Source organism: Crotalus tigris, unplaced genomic scaffold, assembly GCF_016545835.1.
Source record: "Crotalus tigris isolate CLP2741 ecotype Arizona unplaced genomic scaffold, ASM1654583v1 scf7180000024422.1470167, whole genome shotgun sequence".
In the NCBI taxonomy this organism is placed as follows: domain Eukaryota; kingdom Metazoa; phylum Chordata; class Lepidosauria; order Squamata; family Viperidae; genus Crotalus; species Crotalus tigris.
In genome coordinates this window covers 83,462-101,525 of record NW_024100588.1, presented here as the reverse complement: position 1 = coordinate 101,525, position 18,064 = coordinate 83,462, and the positions used below count along the sequence as shown (strand labels likewise).

Below are 18,064 nucleotides of genomic sequence, written 5' to 3'. Positions count from 1 at the left end.
TGCATGTAGCCTATATAAAGCACTGGGAGCAATCCACTCCCAGTGCTGTCTTTTTCTTTGTACAGAATAAAACTACCGCAAGTCTTTTGTTCCTGCTTGATGGCTATCAATTGGAGCACCAAAAAGGACAACATTAACAGTAAGACAGCACACCTTCTTTTGTTCACCTCCTTTGGTTCCTCGTGGGTGCAAGGGATGGCAGAGGGAACCCAGGGGGTCGTGACAGTGCAGGAGGCCACTGAGCCAGTTGTTCAAATGGAGCAGCCGGCCGCAGCAGAGGCAGGGGAAGAGCAGCCAGCAGTATGGCCCAAGAAAAAGGCCCAGCAGCACATGGAGCCAGTGGGTGAGTCCCAGCAGACAGGTCCTACGGTGTCTTCAGGGGAATGGTGACTATGTCCTGCCCTGCACTGCCAGAGGCTGGCCACTGCATGTGTCAGGACTAGGGGAGGCCCTGTCTGGATGGAAGGAGAGACATGTGATCGGAGATGAGGAGGAGGAGTGGAGCTACTCTATAGCACTGGTCAATACACGATGGACATCCTTTGGGACCAGTTTGGAGAGGCAAGCTATTTGGAGCTACCACTCCAACACAGGGGTGCTCCCGCCTCTGGGGCCCCAGGTGAGTCATCCAGGTTCTAGCTAGCTAGCCCAAAACTTCTGACTTCCCAGAGGTATATAAGGACATAGCGGAAGTATTCAGTGAGCAGGAATGTGACAGTTTACCATCTACTGACTGTGCTATCGATATACTGCTGGGGCCAAACTACCAAAACCCCACATGTATCCCATGATGCCCCATGAGTTGGATGAGTTGCAGTGATACATTGACAAAAACCTCGCCCGAGGATTAATCCAGCTGGCCCATTCCCAGATAGCAGCCCCAGTTCTCTTCCAGGAAAAGAAAGACGGAGGCCTCTGGCTATATGTAGATTTCCATGGTATCGATGTGGTTTATGTTGAGCACATGTACCCCCTTCCTTTGATGAAGGACCTCCTAGCTCACTTGGCGAAGGGCCAAGTGTTTACAAAATTGGACCTCAGGGAAGCATATTATCAGGTTCGAATCAAGGGGGGTGACGAATGGAAAACTGCCTTTAACTGTCCTTTGGGGAGTTACCAGATCCAGGTGATGCCCTTTGGTTTGCAAGGGCCCCCTGTGGTGTTCATGCAACTTATTAGCGAGGTGTTGCATGACCACCTATACTCTGGGGTACTTGTATACCTCGATGACATTCCTCTTATATACTAAGACCACGGAGGACCATGTCAGGTTGGTACGCTACATGTTGCAAAAGCTGTTACAGGCTCAATTGTATGTCAAACTCTCAAAATGTGAGTTCCATCGATCATGCCTGGACTATTTGGGATATCGGATCTTGGCAGAGGGGGTCGAAATGGGCCCGAATAAGGTGAAGAGCGTACTGGAGTGGCAGGCATTGAAGACACGGTGTCAGTTACAAAGCTTTTGGGGGTTTGCTAATTTTTATAGACATTTTATCCCTTCCTTCACCACGGTGGCCCTACCTCTGATGGACTTGTTGCGTACCCGGAACAAAACCACATCCCGGACAACCGTTGGCCTGGACAACAGAGTGCCAGCACGCTTCTGAGGCATTGAAACTCCTGTTCGCAAGGGAGCCCATTTTACTACACCCAATCCGGGAAAGCCGTTTGTGGTGCAGGCCGATGCCAGTGATGTGGCTGTGGGGGCGGTTCTACTCTAGCATAACAGCCATGAGATGTTGCAGCCATGCACTTACACCTCCCAGAAGCTAACGGAAACTGAACGAGCATGGGCTATTTGGGAGAAAGAGGTGTTCGCGGTAAAGTGGGCCTTATCGACCTGGCGGCATCTGTTGGAAGGGGCAAGGGAGCCGTTTGAGGTCTGGACTGATCATAAAAACCTGGAGGTACTGCAAAGCCTCCAATGGTTGTCTCCCAAACACGTCAGGTGGGTGCAGTATTTCCACCGGTTTCAGTTTCAGGTCAAGTACATGCAAGGGGGATAGAAGTTCCTGGCAGACACTTTGTCCCGGTTACCCCAGTATGACAGTAGGAGAGAGGAGATAATACAAGCAATCATGCTCCCTTATAGCCAGGATGAGGCGAAGGCAGTTTCCCGTTTGGTGACAACCGGTCTTGACAACGACCTAAAAGCAGCTCTCCTGGATGACCCTTGGTTACTGGATAATCTGGGAGTACTGACAGAGCAAGATGGCCTAGCTTGGCATGGTAGAAATTGGCAATGCGATCCCGAGTACTGCACCATTGTCACTACGTGAAACAAACAGGCCACTTTGGTTTTCTGAAAACCTTACATTTTGCCAGATGTCAGGTTTGGTGACCTCGAATGTGGACGGACATGGAAACATATGTCAAAGGCTGCCCGGTATGCGCCACCTCAAAGCCTCACACAGGGAAGCCCCTAGGGCTGCTACAACCAGTAGCCAACCCAAACAGACCATGGCAAGATATAGTGATGGATTTCATCGTGGAACTGCCAGAAAGCCGAGGTTATACTGTAATTTGGACTACCGCAAGACTTTCGTTCTTGCTGTTGGCTATCAGTCGGAGCACCAAAAAGGCCGACATTGACAGTAGGCTTAAATTGGGTTAGCTGTTTGAATCTAAATTGATCTGGCTTTATTTATATAGCAAAAAAGTGCCTTCATTGATGAAGGTCTCAGAGCATCATCTCCGACTAGGCTAAGTACAAATATCAATGCTGCAAATACTGTATATTCTTGCTTTGACAATATGCAGAACTGTCTGGTATTTTTGGGGTTAATACAGAGCTTAGAGGGTGGGGGTAAAGCCTGGGAAAGAAAGAGGCTAATTGGATAATGTGATATATGACAGCTAGTTTAGGGAGGGAACATGCTGATAATTTAACTGCTCAGAGGAAGAGAACTTAGATCTTAGCATAAACTTCGTTATGCCTGTGCTGACATTTTGAAGCAATAAAAGACTTTTAGGGAAATCAATGCCTGGAAGTTCTTTGAAGTGTTTCATTAGCCGGAACCATGACAACAAATGTCCCTAGGAAGGAAAAAATATATATCTGTAGTTGGTATTGAATATTGTATCATTTACTCTGTTAATTATGGACAATGTTTTTCATGTTTTGAAGTAAAAGCTGCAAGCCAGTGTACTAGATTCATCAGTCTGGAGATTACAAAATTCAAACTGATTTATTGACATATTTCAGTATGTGATGTTGAGCTCTGACTAAATTTATAGGTTAAATGTGAATTATAAATTTGTCTGTCCTGGTCACCTTAATTCATATGCATCCTATAATGTGTAAAAAGAAATAGGCTTAAATACAATTAAGGCTTTTGTTTAAACATGGAAAGCCTATGAATTGTTTCTGAAGCAATCAGACAGAGGGAAATCTCTTAAGCATATCATGTTTAGTGGTCACCTACAAAATAGTATAGGATTTTCTTCTTGAGCAGGGGATTGGAATAGAAAACTTCCAAGGTCTCCTCCAATTCTGTTGTTTTGTTTTTCTGTTAAAATAGGGGGTAAATTTAAAAGATCTTTCAGCTGGCAATGTGTTTTCTCCAATGAAATCTCTGACACAAAAATAAACCTAGTAAATTCAAATAAATTCCACCAGAGCTCCAACTTTCTGCCAAATACATTATACCTCCTGAGGTTGCTCAGTGCTGTTTTCATAAATCTGAAGGGTATTGGATTGAAAGACTGTGGCAAAAACTACCTACTTCCTTCATTGACCACTGACACCTGCAACTAAAAGCAGTTTTCAAGTTACAATTTCTTAGTGACAATTCAAAGTTACAATGGACATCTCCAGGGCTACTTAACTCCTGTGGTGACATCACCACATTTTGAATGCTCAGCAAGGAGCCCACATTTATGAGTGCTTGCAACATCTCAAAGTCATGCAAACATCATTTATGATTTTTTGCTGGACTTATGACCATTATTCTGCACTCAGTTAAAGTTGTAAGGTGAGCAGCAAGGAGTAAGGTGAGCTGTACTTAGCATGTTATATGAAGAAAACAACGGTTTGAGCCCTTACCAAAGCTGATTTTTTTTCCCTTCTGTTCTGTGGCTAGTAAACCAATCTACATTCTGCTGTATGCTTAGCACACTGTCATTCCTCTGTTTTCCAATGAAGTCTTCAGAAATTAGCATTCTACTGCATCATATGCAATCTTGAACAGTAGAACACATGACAATTAAGTATTGTAATAAACTTCTAAATTTCTGGAAGAATGCACAAACATAATTGCAATGGAATGGAGAGTAGAGAATGGATAGTAGTGTGGTTTAGTGTAGTGGAAGAATGGCATGGCATGGCATGGCATGGCATGGCATGGCATGGCATGGCATGGCATAGCATAGCGTAGCATAGCATAGCATAGCATAGCATAGCATAGCATGGCATGGCATGGCATGGCATGGCATGGCCTGGCATGGAATGGAATGGAATGGAATAGAATAGAACAGAACAGAACAGAACAGAACAGAACAGAACAGAATAGAATAGAATAGAATAGAATAGAATAGAATAGATGTAAAGTAATGCTTTTACCGATACATATATTTACATCTCTATTTTGATTTATGGATCTAATGATTTTATTTTTGTCTTGCATCCCATGCATTCCTGCCTCTGGAGGCCCTTACATGTGTGGAAAGTCAGCCCCCCAGAAAAGAAAATATTAAAAGGGCAGAAAAAATGTATTTCCTCAAAGGATCTTAAAGAGGCAGAAAAGCATGCCCAGTTTTTTCTTAATATCCCCAAATCTCTCTCCCAAGCAGAAACCAGCCCGGTAGAAATGCAGATGTAAACCATTCAGGAAGGTTGAAGCTGGAAGATTGAGAAGACAAAGACACCTAAAATCTACATACCCCACCCAGACTCTCTTACAGGACATAATAGGATTAACCCACAGATGCTAAAGAGTAAACACAGACTAAGGTCAAATTTCATGCCACAGGAAAAACTCCAAACAAAAGGCTCCAGAGGGTATAAAAACCCACTCCCCACATATGCTCATTTTTTTCTTCCAGAGCCATCTTCCTCTCGGGCTCTCCTCCTCAATAAACTGCAATCTTCTTTCTAAAGCAGTCGCCATGTTGTTTATTCCCAGCTTGGATTGAACCATGATGAAGACTTTTCCTTCAACACATGTTTTGAAGACGTTCACATATGTGACTGTGTTATTATCATTAAAAAATTAACTAGTTTGTCTCTTTCAAATCCTATGGGACTCCATGAAAATAGGAGGAAGGGACACTGAATTATGGTATTTATTGTCCCCATGATATTCCAACCCATGGTTGGGAGCCCCAAGGCTCTGTGAGTTGATCTGATAGTATGTTGCACTCAATATTTGTGTCTGAAGAACATCTCAAGATGATAGGTCAGTCTGATCCACTTCAAATAACTTGTGGCAGACAGAGGCATTTGCACCCAGAAAGAAGACACTCATGGAAGATGTTAGTATTCATCCAGTTACTGTTGATAGTATTGCCTGAAGGGGTGTGCAAGGATCCTGACCTTCAATGTGACTTTCATCAGCCTCTTCCTATTCACCATACCTATCATCAGCCTGGAGACATTAATATTGCTGGCATTATTTCTGCCTTCTTTGCATCTTCTAATTTCATTAAATTTATTCAAGACCCTTCTCAGAGACTTCATGATGGACTTATGTAAGTACACCATTAATTTATTGTCAAGCTCTGAACCTTGCTGGTATGTTACCTGATGCTTGAAATGTTTCCTCTAATGGCAAAAATTCCACAAAGAAACATCCAGAATAGGATGTCTAGGTTTATTTTATGTGAAGTTATATTTTACTTTAGTCTCCAGGTAATGTTATAACACATCACTTTAGTCTCCAGGTAATGTTATAACACATCACTTCTAAATATCTATTAATATACAGCAATGTGGCTTAATTTATGAAGCTGTTACTATCATTAAGAAAGGGGAAGCATATATTTCCATGATCAGTTTTCTCATTTGATATTTCTGTGCCAAAATGTAGCAATTTCCTTCTGCATATAAGTCATTCTTAAAATCTGTTGTTTGGAAGTGGGCCATTCTCATGTATAAGAACACAGAAATAAGAATTATTTCACACATTCCACAAAATGTGTTGTACTGAATGATTACAAGTGCTACAATGTGAAGCAGACTTTTCTTAATGATTTTTAAAATTGCTATACAGAATATTTTTTCAGAATTACCAGCATGTTCTGGCATTAGCATTTACTATAAAACAGATTAATGAAAATCCTCAGATCCTACCCAACATCACGTTGGGCTTCCACATTTTTAACAGCAATTTTAGTCCAAGCTGGACTTACTTCGCCTCAATGGTTCTGCCTTTCACTCAGGGAAAATTCATCCCTAACTACAAGTGTGGGGTCCCAAATACCTTGGCTGCAGTCATTGGGGCACCTGACATCTCTCTTCACATGGCAACTGTGCTCTGCATCTACAAAATTCCTCAGGTAAGGCGTGCTGAAGACACACACTATCATTCTGCTGTACCCCCAAAGGTATCTATATGCTTCTCTCTGTGAAAAGGAGAAACATTTCTGATTCCTACATATTATTTTTTGTTTGATAGGATCAGTAGAGCTGCCTGAGTAATGAGTAAGTTTGAATAGACAGTGGGGATATGTGACATAGCAAAACATTTCCCAATTCTAGAAATTGATCCAAGGTTCAAATTTGATATATATCCACAATGAGACTACTTCTAGGAAATGGTATTTACTGATACGTTAATAGTGACATCTTGGTGATATTCCTAAGAATCCTTTCAGATTCCTAGATATTATTTTTGTTTGATAAATTTAGCATAACAGTATGAGTAATCATAACTCTGAATAGATAGTGGGGTTATTTGGCACAGCAAAATATATCCAAATTCCAGACACTGAAATAAGATTCAAATACTTAAAATGAGACTACTACGACAAAAATGGATTTACTGATACGTACCTCAAGAGTAACATCTTGGTTGATATTTCCTAATAAACACAACCAGTTGCCTAATGTTTCACAATATAACATCAAAGATACCCAAAAATGCAAATGAATTTTTAGGCTCACATAGACCTTTGCAACTGCATATGTTTATCTTTCTGTAGTTGATATATGGCTCTGCCCCTGTCATGGATAAAGAGACTCAAGCAGTTTTCTTCCAACAAATGTTTCCGAATGAATCCCACCAACATAATGGTCTCCTGCAGTTATTTCTGTATTTTAGATGGATCTGGATTGGAATTCTTGTAATAAAGGATGAGAAAGGGGAGAAATTTGTCCAGGAGATTCTCCCCACATTTTCTGAGCATGGCATCTGCACTGAGTTCATAGCAGAGTTCCAAGGTGTAGCTTTTCACAGTGATTTTATTGATACCATAGATGAAGGGCTACATATCTACCATGTCCTCATGAACAGCACTGCTAATGTGGTAATTTTATATGGTGAAATTCAGTCCTTATCAGCTCTGAGAAACTTCCTCCAGTTTTCAGAAGTGGAGGATATACCAAAGAAGAATAAGATCTGGCTTATAACTGCTCAGACAGATTACACCTCAGTTGCCGTTCATAAATTTTGGGATATCCATTTTCTACATGGTGCTTTATCCTTTGCAGTTCATACAAAGGAGATCCAAGACTTCCAGGAATTTCTTCAAAACCTGAATCCAAACAGCAACAACCAGCATGATCATTTTCGGAAAGATTTTTGGGAACAGGCATTTGATTGTTTTTTTGCAAACTCAAAAACTGAGATCTCTGGGAAGAAATGTACTGGACAGGAGAGGATCTCAAGCCTTCCCACATCTGTGTTTGAAACACTAATGAGTGGCCAGAGTTACAATATTTACAATGCAGTCTATGCTGTGGCACATGCTTTGCAATCTCTGTATTCATCCAAATCCAGGGGAAAAAGATTTGTTAAAGAAGGGAGGAAACAGTTTCGTAATGAAGCGTGGTGGCAGGTAAGTCTGTAAGCAGAGTAGTACAGAAACCACCATATCTGCAATTGCAAGATCTGTCCATAGACACTAGTGAAGAATAATTTCTTGAGGGATTGACATTACGTTTAAATGTGAGATACAGTAATGGATTAACCAATTGAAATATTTATATGCTGATGTTAAAATTATAAATAGCATCCTACAAAATTGTAACCATGTCTCTTAGAATGTACTACTGTCCATGAAATAAACTGGCTGCAAAATTTAGAATGGGATATGGTGATTATTCCAAGCTGGTTTCTTTCTTGTTTCATACCTATAGACCAGTGGTTCTCAACCTCTGGGTCGGGACCCCATTTGGGGTCGAACGACCATTTCACGGGGGTCGCCAAACAGTGCAGTCCACCATTTTTTCCCCCTTTTCCTTAGCTGTGCTACTCCCTTTTATTCTATTGGCTTTTTAAAGCCAATAGAATAGACTCTCTTGAATAGAGTCTAATTCTATTGGCTTTCAAAAGCCAATAGGAATTGTCCAGGCTGTCTCTGCCCTGCTGAGCCCACCAAAAGTCCCATTCTGTAAACAGTGCTGCAAGTTGTCTGCAGCGAAGGCGAGCTGTCTGGAAGTTTTCACCCCTCCCTGCTGAGCAACTACCAAAAATGTAAATAAAAGAGGGCCAGGGGTGGGAGCTGGGAGGCTGGTGGGCGCAGGGAGGGTTGCTGGCACGCGTGGGGCCCGGCGGGTGCCTTACCTCCCTTGGACTGGGGCAGCTGGTGGCCCAGCCAGTGGTCGGCCTGCACCGTCTCTGCCGCTTGCCAGCTACGCCTTGGATGGCGCAGGGGGCAGCACCACGCATGCGCGTTGCTCCCGGGCAGGGAAAGTCCTTGACTTACGACCGGTTGGGTGGTCCTCGACTTACGACCAGTTGGGGGTCACGGCATTAAAAAGGTTGAGAACCACTGCTATAGACAAAATCTTGCCAGACTGAGCACTTTAATATATATGTATCCACAGTATAAACTGTGAACTATTCAGGAAGGAGTGTTTTCATCCTCTTTCTCTCACACATAATATTCAAACTGAGTTGTCTTTTACTTGTCTGAAATATATCCCCTCCCTGCTGAGATTTCACCTCCTTACTACATTCCATCTCTCTGCCATAAATTCAGTCCATTAATACATAGAATGAGATGATCTATTCCATTCACATGATGTGCAGTAGTTGCTTTTTCTTCTAGATCGGAGTGTCAAATTCACCATGTCACGTGATGTGCCATGATGTATCACAACTTTTTTCCTGTTGCTGGAGCTGGGGTGGGCGCGGCTTCCGCGTGACACAACCAGCACATAGGCTTGCAGCTTTTCACCCCTGTTCTAGATGCTTTCTTTGGAATGGTTGCTTTTAATCACCCACAATTCTGTGACTGTGTAGGTTTGCCATAGCTTTCCTCCCAAGGAGTAAGCTTCTCTAAATTTCATGGCTGAAGCCACTATCTGCAGTGATTTTGTAGCCCAAGAAAATAAATCTGTCACTGCTTCCATTTCTTCTCCTTCTGTTTGCCAGGAGTGATGGGAACAGATGCCATGATCTTAGTTTTTTCATGTTGAGTTTCAAGCTAACTTTTGCACTCTCCCGTTTTACCTTCATCAAGAGGTTCTTTATTTCCTCTTCACTTTCTGCCTTTAAAGTAATATTGTCTGCTTATCTGAGGTTGTTAATATTTTTCCTGGATATCTTAATTCCAGCTTGTGATTTATCCAGCCTGGAGTTTTTCATGATTTACTCTACATATAGTTTAAATGAGCAGGGTCAAATATACAGCCTTGTGGTACTCCTTTCCCTATTTTGAACCAATCATTTGTTCCGTGTCCAGTTATAACTGTTGCTTATTGAACCTGCTTAGAGGTTTCTCTGTTGGTCTAATACTTCCAGCTCTTTCAAGAACTTGTCACACTTTGTTGTGATCCACACAATCAAAGGCTTTAGCATAGTCAATGAAACAGAAGTAAATGTTTTTCTGGAACTAACTTGCTTCCTCATAATCCAGCAAATGTTGGCAATTTGTTCACTATTTCTTCTGCCTTTTCAAAAAAATAATTTGTACTTCTTATGGTTCTTGGTTCACATACTGCTGAAGCCTAGCTTGTAGGATTTTGAGTATAACCTTGCTATTGTGTGACATGAGCACAATGATATAGTAGTTTTAAACTTCTTAGTATTTATTATATATTCATTACAAGTCCTCTGGCTTAAGTAGTTTTCACAATTAAACTACAAAGGTTTTGTTTTGCAATTCTATGTTAATTTTATTTCAGTATGCTACTATGTTATCTCTTCCTTTGTGTTAGAATGATTGTTATGTCATTTGTTTTATACTGGCCTACAACTAATTTTTTTTAAAAAATGTTTATATTTTCTTTGTTTAAAGAAATATTCATATGAATGTTTTGAATATATGAATTATGTCTCCCTCTTTCAGTCCTGTTCTTTATTTTTTCCTTTCTGAATATCAATATATTTCAGGTTCATTCTTTTCTGAGAAATGTCAGATTCAACAACAGTGTTGGTGAAAAGATCTCCTTTGACAAAAATGGAGAATTCATTGGTGGATTTGATATTATCAACTGGATTACATTCCCAAACCAATCCTTCGTGAGGGTCAAAGTTGGAACAATAGATCCCATAGCTCCAGCAGACAAGTTCTTCAATATTTCTGTGGATTCCACCACCTGGCCAGTAGGCTTTAATCAGGTTAGCTTTTTGAATCTAGATTGGTCTGCCTTCATTTAAATATTCTTATTGATTAAAGTCTCAAAGTATCATTTCTGACTCATCTACAGGGGGTACAAATGTCATGGGAAAGGAAAAATATCAGTCAGATATTTTTTTACTTTTCTAAGAATTGCTATTGAACATTGTACCCATTATTCTGGCTCTCTGTTAATGATGGACAATGGTTTTCATGGTTTTGATGTAAAAACTGGCTTCAAAATTCAGAAGTTGACAAAACCAACTTTAACTACTCAGCACAGAAATTGTCTTTGGACAGTGGAGATAGAAGGCCATAAATACCAATAATTGTAGATATTTAATTCATTATTATTTCAGACCAGTTACAAAAAAAAATGTGTTATCACACTACTTTATTTTTAATCTATTGATTGCCCACTAACAGTATCACTCCAAGCACTTCCTTTCCTCTCTGAATCTTAAAATATTCTTCTTCATTCATTGATAGGCATTACCTCTATCTTTGTGTAATGATCCTTCTATTCCTATAGAATATTGTACCCTTCATTTTGACCCTGTATTAATTATGGGCAATGGTTCTCATGGTTTTAAGTAAAAGCTGAAGTCCATATCCTCAGTCTGGGGAATTCAAATTCAGAAGCTAAGAAAACCATCTTTAACTAACAAGCATAGAAATTGTCTTTGGAGAGTGGGGATTATGTTTATGAAAGGCCACGGGTGCCAATAAAGATAGATAAGTAATGAATTATTATTTCAGAATAATTACATCTCAAAAAGATACCATCACACTATTTCCGCTTATTAATCAAATTTCATGCTGTTTGTTCCACAGTAACAATATTGCTCTAAGCACTTCATTTTTCCTTTGTATACTAAAATATTTTTTTCATTAATTAATAGGCATTACCTTTATCTCTCTGTAATGATCCTTGTGAGAGAGGATACAGCAAGACAAAGAAAGAAGGAGAGTCATTTTGCTGCTATGATTGCCATCTGTGTCCAGAAGGTAAAATTTCAAAGGAGAAGGGTAGGAAATTTCCAAATATAATGGGACTAAGCCATTAGAATATAACACTATCTGTAATCAACTATACCAATTCCACTGTGTTCTTTTTTAGACATGGATGACTGCTCTCCATGTGCGGAAGATCACTATCCAAATCCTGACAAAAATATGTGCCTTCCAAAGCGGATCACCTTTTTGTCCTATGAAGAACCCTTGGGGATCAGTCTGACTGCTCTTTCTCTTTGCTTTGCTTTAATGACAATTTTGGTAATAAAAATTTTCATGAAACACAAAGACACTCCTATTGTCAAAGCCAACAATAGGAATCTCACTTACACTCTATTAGTTTCCCTCCTCCTCTCCTTCCTTTGCGTCTTTCTATTTATTGGGAGACCCGACACGATTGTGTGTCTCCTTCGACAACCAGCTTTTGGCCTCATCTTTTCTGTGGCAGTTTCTTGTATATTGGCCAAAACTTTTGTTGTGGTCCTAGCATTCATGGCCACCAAACCTGGTTCCAAATTAAGGAAATGGGTGGGGGGAAGAATGGTCAGTTTCATTCTTTTATCTTGCATTCTTGTTCAAATATGTTTTTGTGCTGCATGGTTGATAACATCCCCACCATACCCAGATTTTGATATGCAGTCAATGTCTGAAGAAATCATCATGGAGTGCAATGAGGAATCGGTTATGTTCTACTTTGTTTTGGGCTTTATGGGTTTTCTTGCTCTGGTTAGCTTCTCTGCTGCTTTTCTAGCTAGGAAGTTGCCTGACAGTTTCAATGAAGCCAAATTCATCACCTTCAGCATGTTGGTGTTCTGCAGTGTTTGGTTGTGCTTTATTCCAACCTATATAAGCACAAAGGGAAAATATATGTTGGCTGTGGAGATCTTCTCCATGATCTCCTCTATTGCTGGCTTATTGGTGTGTATCTTTCTTCCTAAGTGTTTTATCATTGTGATGAGACCTGAACTTAACAATAAACATCATCTCATGAAGAGAAAGTTTTAAGAAAGATTCCTTTATTTGTCCATGTTCAGATCTCCCCCCCTTGCATATTTAAGCCAGAGAGCAATATGCGATTAGATCAGTCTTTTATGTTGCAATTTCTACCCTTCCCCCAAGATTTGGGTAGGTCATATCTTTTTTCCTTCTGGAAGGGAATTTAAAATGTGTACCATAAAATATATAAATAAATATAAGCAGAAATTGATGTGTTGAGATATTTTAGTATGTGATAGACATCTCTGACTCAATATGTAGAATTATGTGAAGTATGAAATTATTTTTACTGGTCATCATAGTTCACATGCACATTAAAAACAAAGGTTTCCCTATCCAGTTGTGCCTGAATCTAGAGTATGGTCCTTATCTTTGTTTCTTAGCTGAAGGAGTCAGCATTGTCCAAAGACATTTTCTGTGGTCATGTGACCAGCATGGCTATATGCCAAAGGAGCATAGAAAGCTGTTACCTTCCCACTAAAATGGTACCTATTTATGTACTTGCATTTGCATGCTTTCAAACTGTTAGGTGGGCAAGAGCTTGGGCATGGAACGGGAGCTCACCCTTTTGTGCAGCACTTGGGTCTAAAATCTTGGCTGCCAGGTTTCTATGCCAGTCTTAAATAGTACACTTCAACCACATGACAAGTATGTATTGCAATAAACAGCCCTGTTTCTGGAAGAATACATGAAAATATAGGCAATCCTTGACATATCAAAGGCCATTTAATGAACATTTGAAATTACAACAGACTCCCACCAAAAAAAGCTACATATGGCTCCTTTTCAAAATTACAATGACTGCAGAGTGCCTGTCATTGTTCGTGTTATGTATTAACTCAATTGCATAATGTCTGTTATAAAAAAGGTTAACTAATTGTTCAATTTGAATCCTCGATTGTCTGTCTGTGTATACTGTTAACCTATGTTTTAGGCAGGAATGTATACTTTAAAATAATTGGCTGCCACCTAGTGGCAGTCCATATAAATATAAGTCAAGCGGCTGCTAGAGCCGCTTCTGTGTGGATTGAATAAACTAGCTGCTACTTTCAATGTCTTCAATGCCTCCCCATTCCCACTACAGAACAGTTTGCCCTTGCAACCCACTATAGGGTTGTTGCAGTGACCTCCTGCCTCTCTCCTCCCCATCCTGCTGAGCTGCAACCCTGTAATAATTGGGCCGGCTCCCCAATTGCCAATCATGGTCGCTCCTGCTTACTTTCAAAAACTCTCTGGACTTCAAGTTGTGGAAGGAAGCCAGGTTTTTATTTGCCTCCAGGCCATATGGCAATGTTACAAATTTTGTGAGTGGGACAAAATGGCAGCCACCAAACTGTGGAGACCTTGTTAAGGCAGGAGAATAAAATAGTTTATCTCCAGACTGTGCAGCAGTCTGAATATAGCCACCATTTTGTACCCACCTATAAATAGGCAGAGGACAAAATGATGGCCACCAGACAAACTCTTCATTCATTTGCCTTAGAGAGGTCTCCACAGTGCTGCAGAAATTCTAAATGCTGCAGAGTGCAGAGTTTGTTCAGGCAGCAAAATGAAGTTTATCCATGGACCATGCAGCAATGACCTGAATGTGACAAAATGTGCTACAATGCCATGCAGCTACACAAAAAAAGGAAGTCCAGTACTCTGAAAGTTCTCAGAGTTCTTCAAAAAGTGAGGAGAAAAAGTGTTTGGTAGGAATTCGGCCTAAGGCCTCATAGAAACTGATGGGAATGGGAAAATGCCTGAATGGACCCAAGGGGTAGAAAGTGGAGCATGAGTTATTTCAGGGATGGTGAGGCCTTGTGAGGACCAGAGCAGGTGGGCCTGAACCTGTAGTAGGTTTTTAACATCCTCCACCACCCAGAAGGCAACCTATACTTCACTTAATGGCCCACACATTCATTTTATGTTTCACTGGGGGTGAGCAGAGATGGGTGAGGGTGTTAAGTGATATGTTTCACCTAATAACAGCCATGACATGCAACCATAATGCATGAGTGCCATTATAGTTGTATCTTGATGACTACCTGTAATTGAAATGGAATGGAGTATAATGGAGATTGAAATAGTTTAGTGTAGTGTCATGGGAGAACAGAACATAACAGAATGAATCTATATCAATGCCTATACTTTGCTATAAGGTTTTAATGATTTTATTTTTGTCTTCTGGCTCCTGGGTTCCTCTTCTGGGGGCCCTGAATGTTTTGAAGATGTTCACATATGTGACTGGGTTATTATCATTAAGAAATTAGCCAGTTTGTCTCTTCCAAATCCTATGGGACTTCATGAAAATAGGAGGAACTAACACCGAAAGATGGTATTTATTGTCCCCATGATATTCCAACCCATGGCTGGGAGCCCCAAGGCTCTGTGAGTTGATCTGATAGTATGTTGCACTCGATATTTGTGTCTGAAGAGCATCTCAAGAAGGCAGGTCAGTCTGATTCACTTCAAATGACTTGTGGCAGACAGAGGCATTTGCACCCAGAAAGAAGACACTCATGGAAGATGTTGATATTCATGGAGTTACTGTTGATAGTATTGCCTGAAGGGGTGTGCAAGGATCCTGGCCTTCAATGTGACTTTCATCAGTCTCTTCCTATTCATCATACTTATCATCAGCTTGGAGACGTTAATATTGCTGGTATTATTTCTGTCTTGTTTGCACCTTCTAATCCCATTAAATTTATTCAAGATCCTTCTCAGGGATTTCATGATGAATTTATGTAAGTGCATCATTAATTTATTGTCAAGCTCTGAGTCTTGCTGGTATATTACCTGATGCTTGAAATGTTTCCTCTAATGGCAAAAATTCAACAAAGAAATAAGTCATATAAGTCATTCTTAAAATCTGTTGTTTGGAAGTGGGCCATTCTTACATATAAGAACACAGAAATAGGAATTATTTCACACATTCCACAAAATGTGTTTTACTGAATGATTACAAGTGCTATAATGTGAAGCAGACCTTTCTTAATGATTTTTTTTTAAAAAAAAATGTTTTACAGAACAGTTTTTCAGAATTACCAGCATATTCTGACTTTAGCCTTTTCTATAAAAGAGATCAATGAAAATTCCCAAATCCTACCCAATATCACGCTGGGCTTCCACATTTTTAACAGCAATTTTAGTCCAAGCTGGACTTACTTCGCCTCAATGGTTCTGCCTTTCACTCAGGGAAAATTCATCCCTAACTATAAGTGTGGGGCCCCAAAAACCTTGGCTGCAGTCATTGGGGCACCTGACATCTCTCTTCACATGGCAACTGTGCTCTGCATCTACAAAATTCCGCAGGTAAGGTGTGCTGAAGACATGCTATACCTCCCCAGATGTCTGTGTTTTTCTCTCTGTAAGAAGGAGAGCCCTTTCAGATAACTAGATATTATTTTTTGCTTAATAAAAGCAAAATAGCACCATGAGTAATTGTAATTGAATATATGGTGAGGATATTTGATCCCGCAAAACATTCCCCAATTCCAGACATTGAACTAAGGTTCAAATTTCAAATATTCACAATGAAACCACTTCCCAAAAACGTATTTACTGATATCTCAAGAGTGACATCTTGGTTGATATTTCCTAATAAACACAACCATTTCCATAATGTTTCTTATTTCTTATACGAATAAGAACACCCAAAGACTCAAATGAATGTACATGTTTTTAGAGCTTCACATAGACATTTTTAATCACATATGTTTATATTTCTCTAGTTGACCTATGGGTCTGCTCCTGTCATGGATAAAGAGACTCAAGCAGTTTTCTTCCAACAAATGTTTCCGAATGAATCTCACCAACTCAAGGGTCTCCTACAGTTATTGTTGTATTTTAGATGGATCTGGATTGGAATTCTTGTAGGAGAGAAATTTATTGAGAAGATGCTCTTAACATTTTCTGAGCATGGCATCTGCATTGAATTCATAGAAGAGTTCCCAAATGTAGCATTTTACAGTGATTTTAATGATACCATTGATGAAGGATTACATATGTACCATGTTCTCATGAAGAGCACAACCAATGTGATAATCTTATATGGTGAAATCCAGTCCTTATCAGTTCTGAGAACTTTCCTCCAGTTTTCAGAAGTGGAGGATATACCAAAGAAGAATAAGATCTGGCTTATAACAGCTCAGACTGATTACATTTCAACTGCCTTTCATAAATCTTGTAATATCCATTTCCTACATGGTGCTTTATCCTTTGCAGTTCACACAAAAGAAGTCCAAAACTTCCAGGAATTTCTTAAAAATCTAAATCCAACCAACAATCAGAATGACAATTTCCAGAAAGTTTTCTGGGAACAGGCATTCAGCTGTTTCTTCTCAAACTCAAAAATGGAGGAGTCTGAGAAAAAATGTACCGGACAAGAGAAGCTTGAAACTCTTCCCACATCTGTGTTTGAAACACGCATGAGTGGCCAAAGTTACAATATTTACAATGCAGTCTATGCTGTGGCACATGCTTTGCAATCTCTCTCTCTCTCCAAATCTAGAGAAACAACCATGATAAAAGAAAGAAGGAAACATTTTCACAATCAAGTGTGGTGGCAGGTAAGTTTGTAAGCAGAGTAGTGCAGAAACCACCCTATTTGTAGCTGCAACCTGTGTCCATAAACTCTAGCAAACAACATTATCCAGGGATTTTGACCTCTGAAAACCCAGACATTCGATGTAAGAAAGGATTAACTAATTAAAATATTATTATTAATATTAAATATGCTGATATTAAAATTGTAAATAGCATTCTGCAAAATTTCTTAGAATATGCTTATCTCCATGGAATTAACTGTCTCTCAAGCCCAAAACCAAGAATGGCATATGGTAATTCTTCTAAAGCTGATTTCTTTTTGTTTAACATCTATAGATAAAATCTTGCCAATCTGAGCACTCTGCTATCTGTATCTACAATTTAGACTGTGAATTATTAGGGAGGGGCTATCTTCCTCCTCTTTCTCTCAGACATAATATCCATCCTGAATTGTCTTTTACTTTTCTGAAATGCAATCCCTCCCTCCTGGGACTCCACTTTCTTATTATATAACCCATAAAGTTCATGGGTTATTGAAAGTACAATCATGTCCTTATCTTCCCACACAATTCATGTGTGGAAGAGGAAGGACTGATATATCGTATTGTGACTCTTTCTCAAACAAGATTTAGCCTGCTGAAATGTTCTCTTTCTATGAGGCATAGGGTTCTGACCTCTTCATAGACCATTTAAGAGCCATTTGCATTTCTATACCCAGTTCTTCACAACAAAACATGCATAATTTTAGAGCAAATGGGTGCAGAAGAATGAAAGCAGCCTTATATGTTTTTGTGCTGCATGG

General features: G+C 39.9%; 1 protein-coding gene across 1 annotated transcript; it reads left to right on the top strand.

Annotated features, from left to right (window-relative positions):
• The first annotated feature begins 531 nt into the window (after window positions 1-531).
• LOC120302068 (vomeronasal type-2 receptor 26-like) lies at window positions 532-12,744 on the top strand. Its single transcript, XM_039329999.1, has 7 exons — window positions 532-619; window positions 5,505-5,691; window positions 6,213-6,498; window positions 7,144-7,998; window positions 10,500-10,727; window positions 11,628-11,754; window positions 11,846-12,744. Exons 1-7 carry the CDS (start codon window positions 532-534, stop codon window positions 12,742-12,744), a joined length of 2,670 nt encoding a protein of 889 aa, XP_039185933.1.
• Window positions 12,745-18,064: the final 5,320 nt, after the last annotated feature.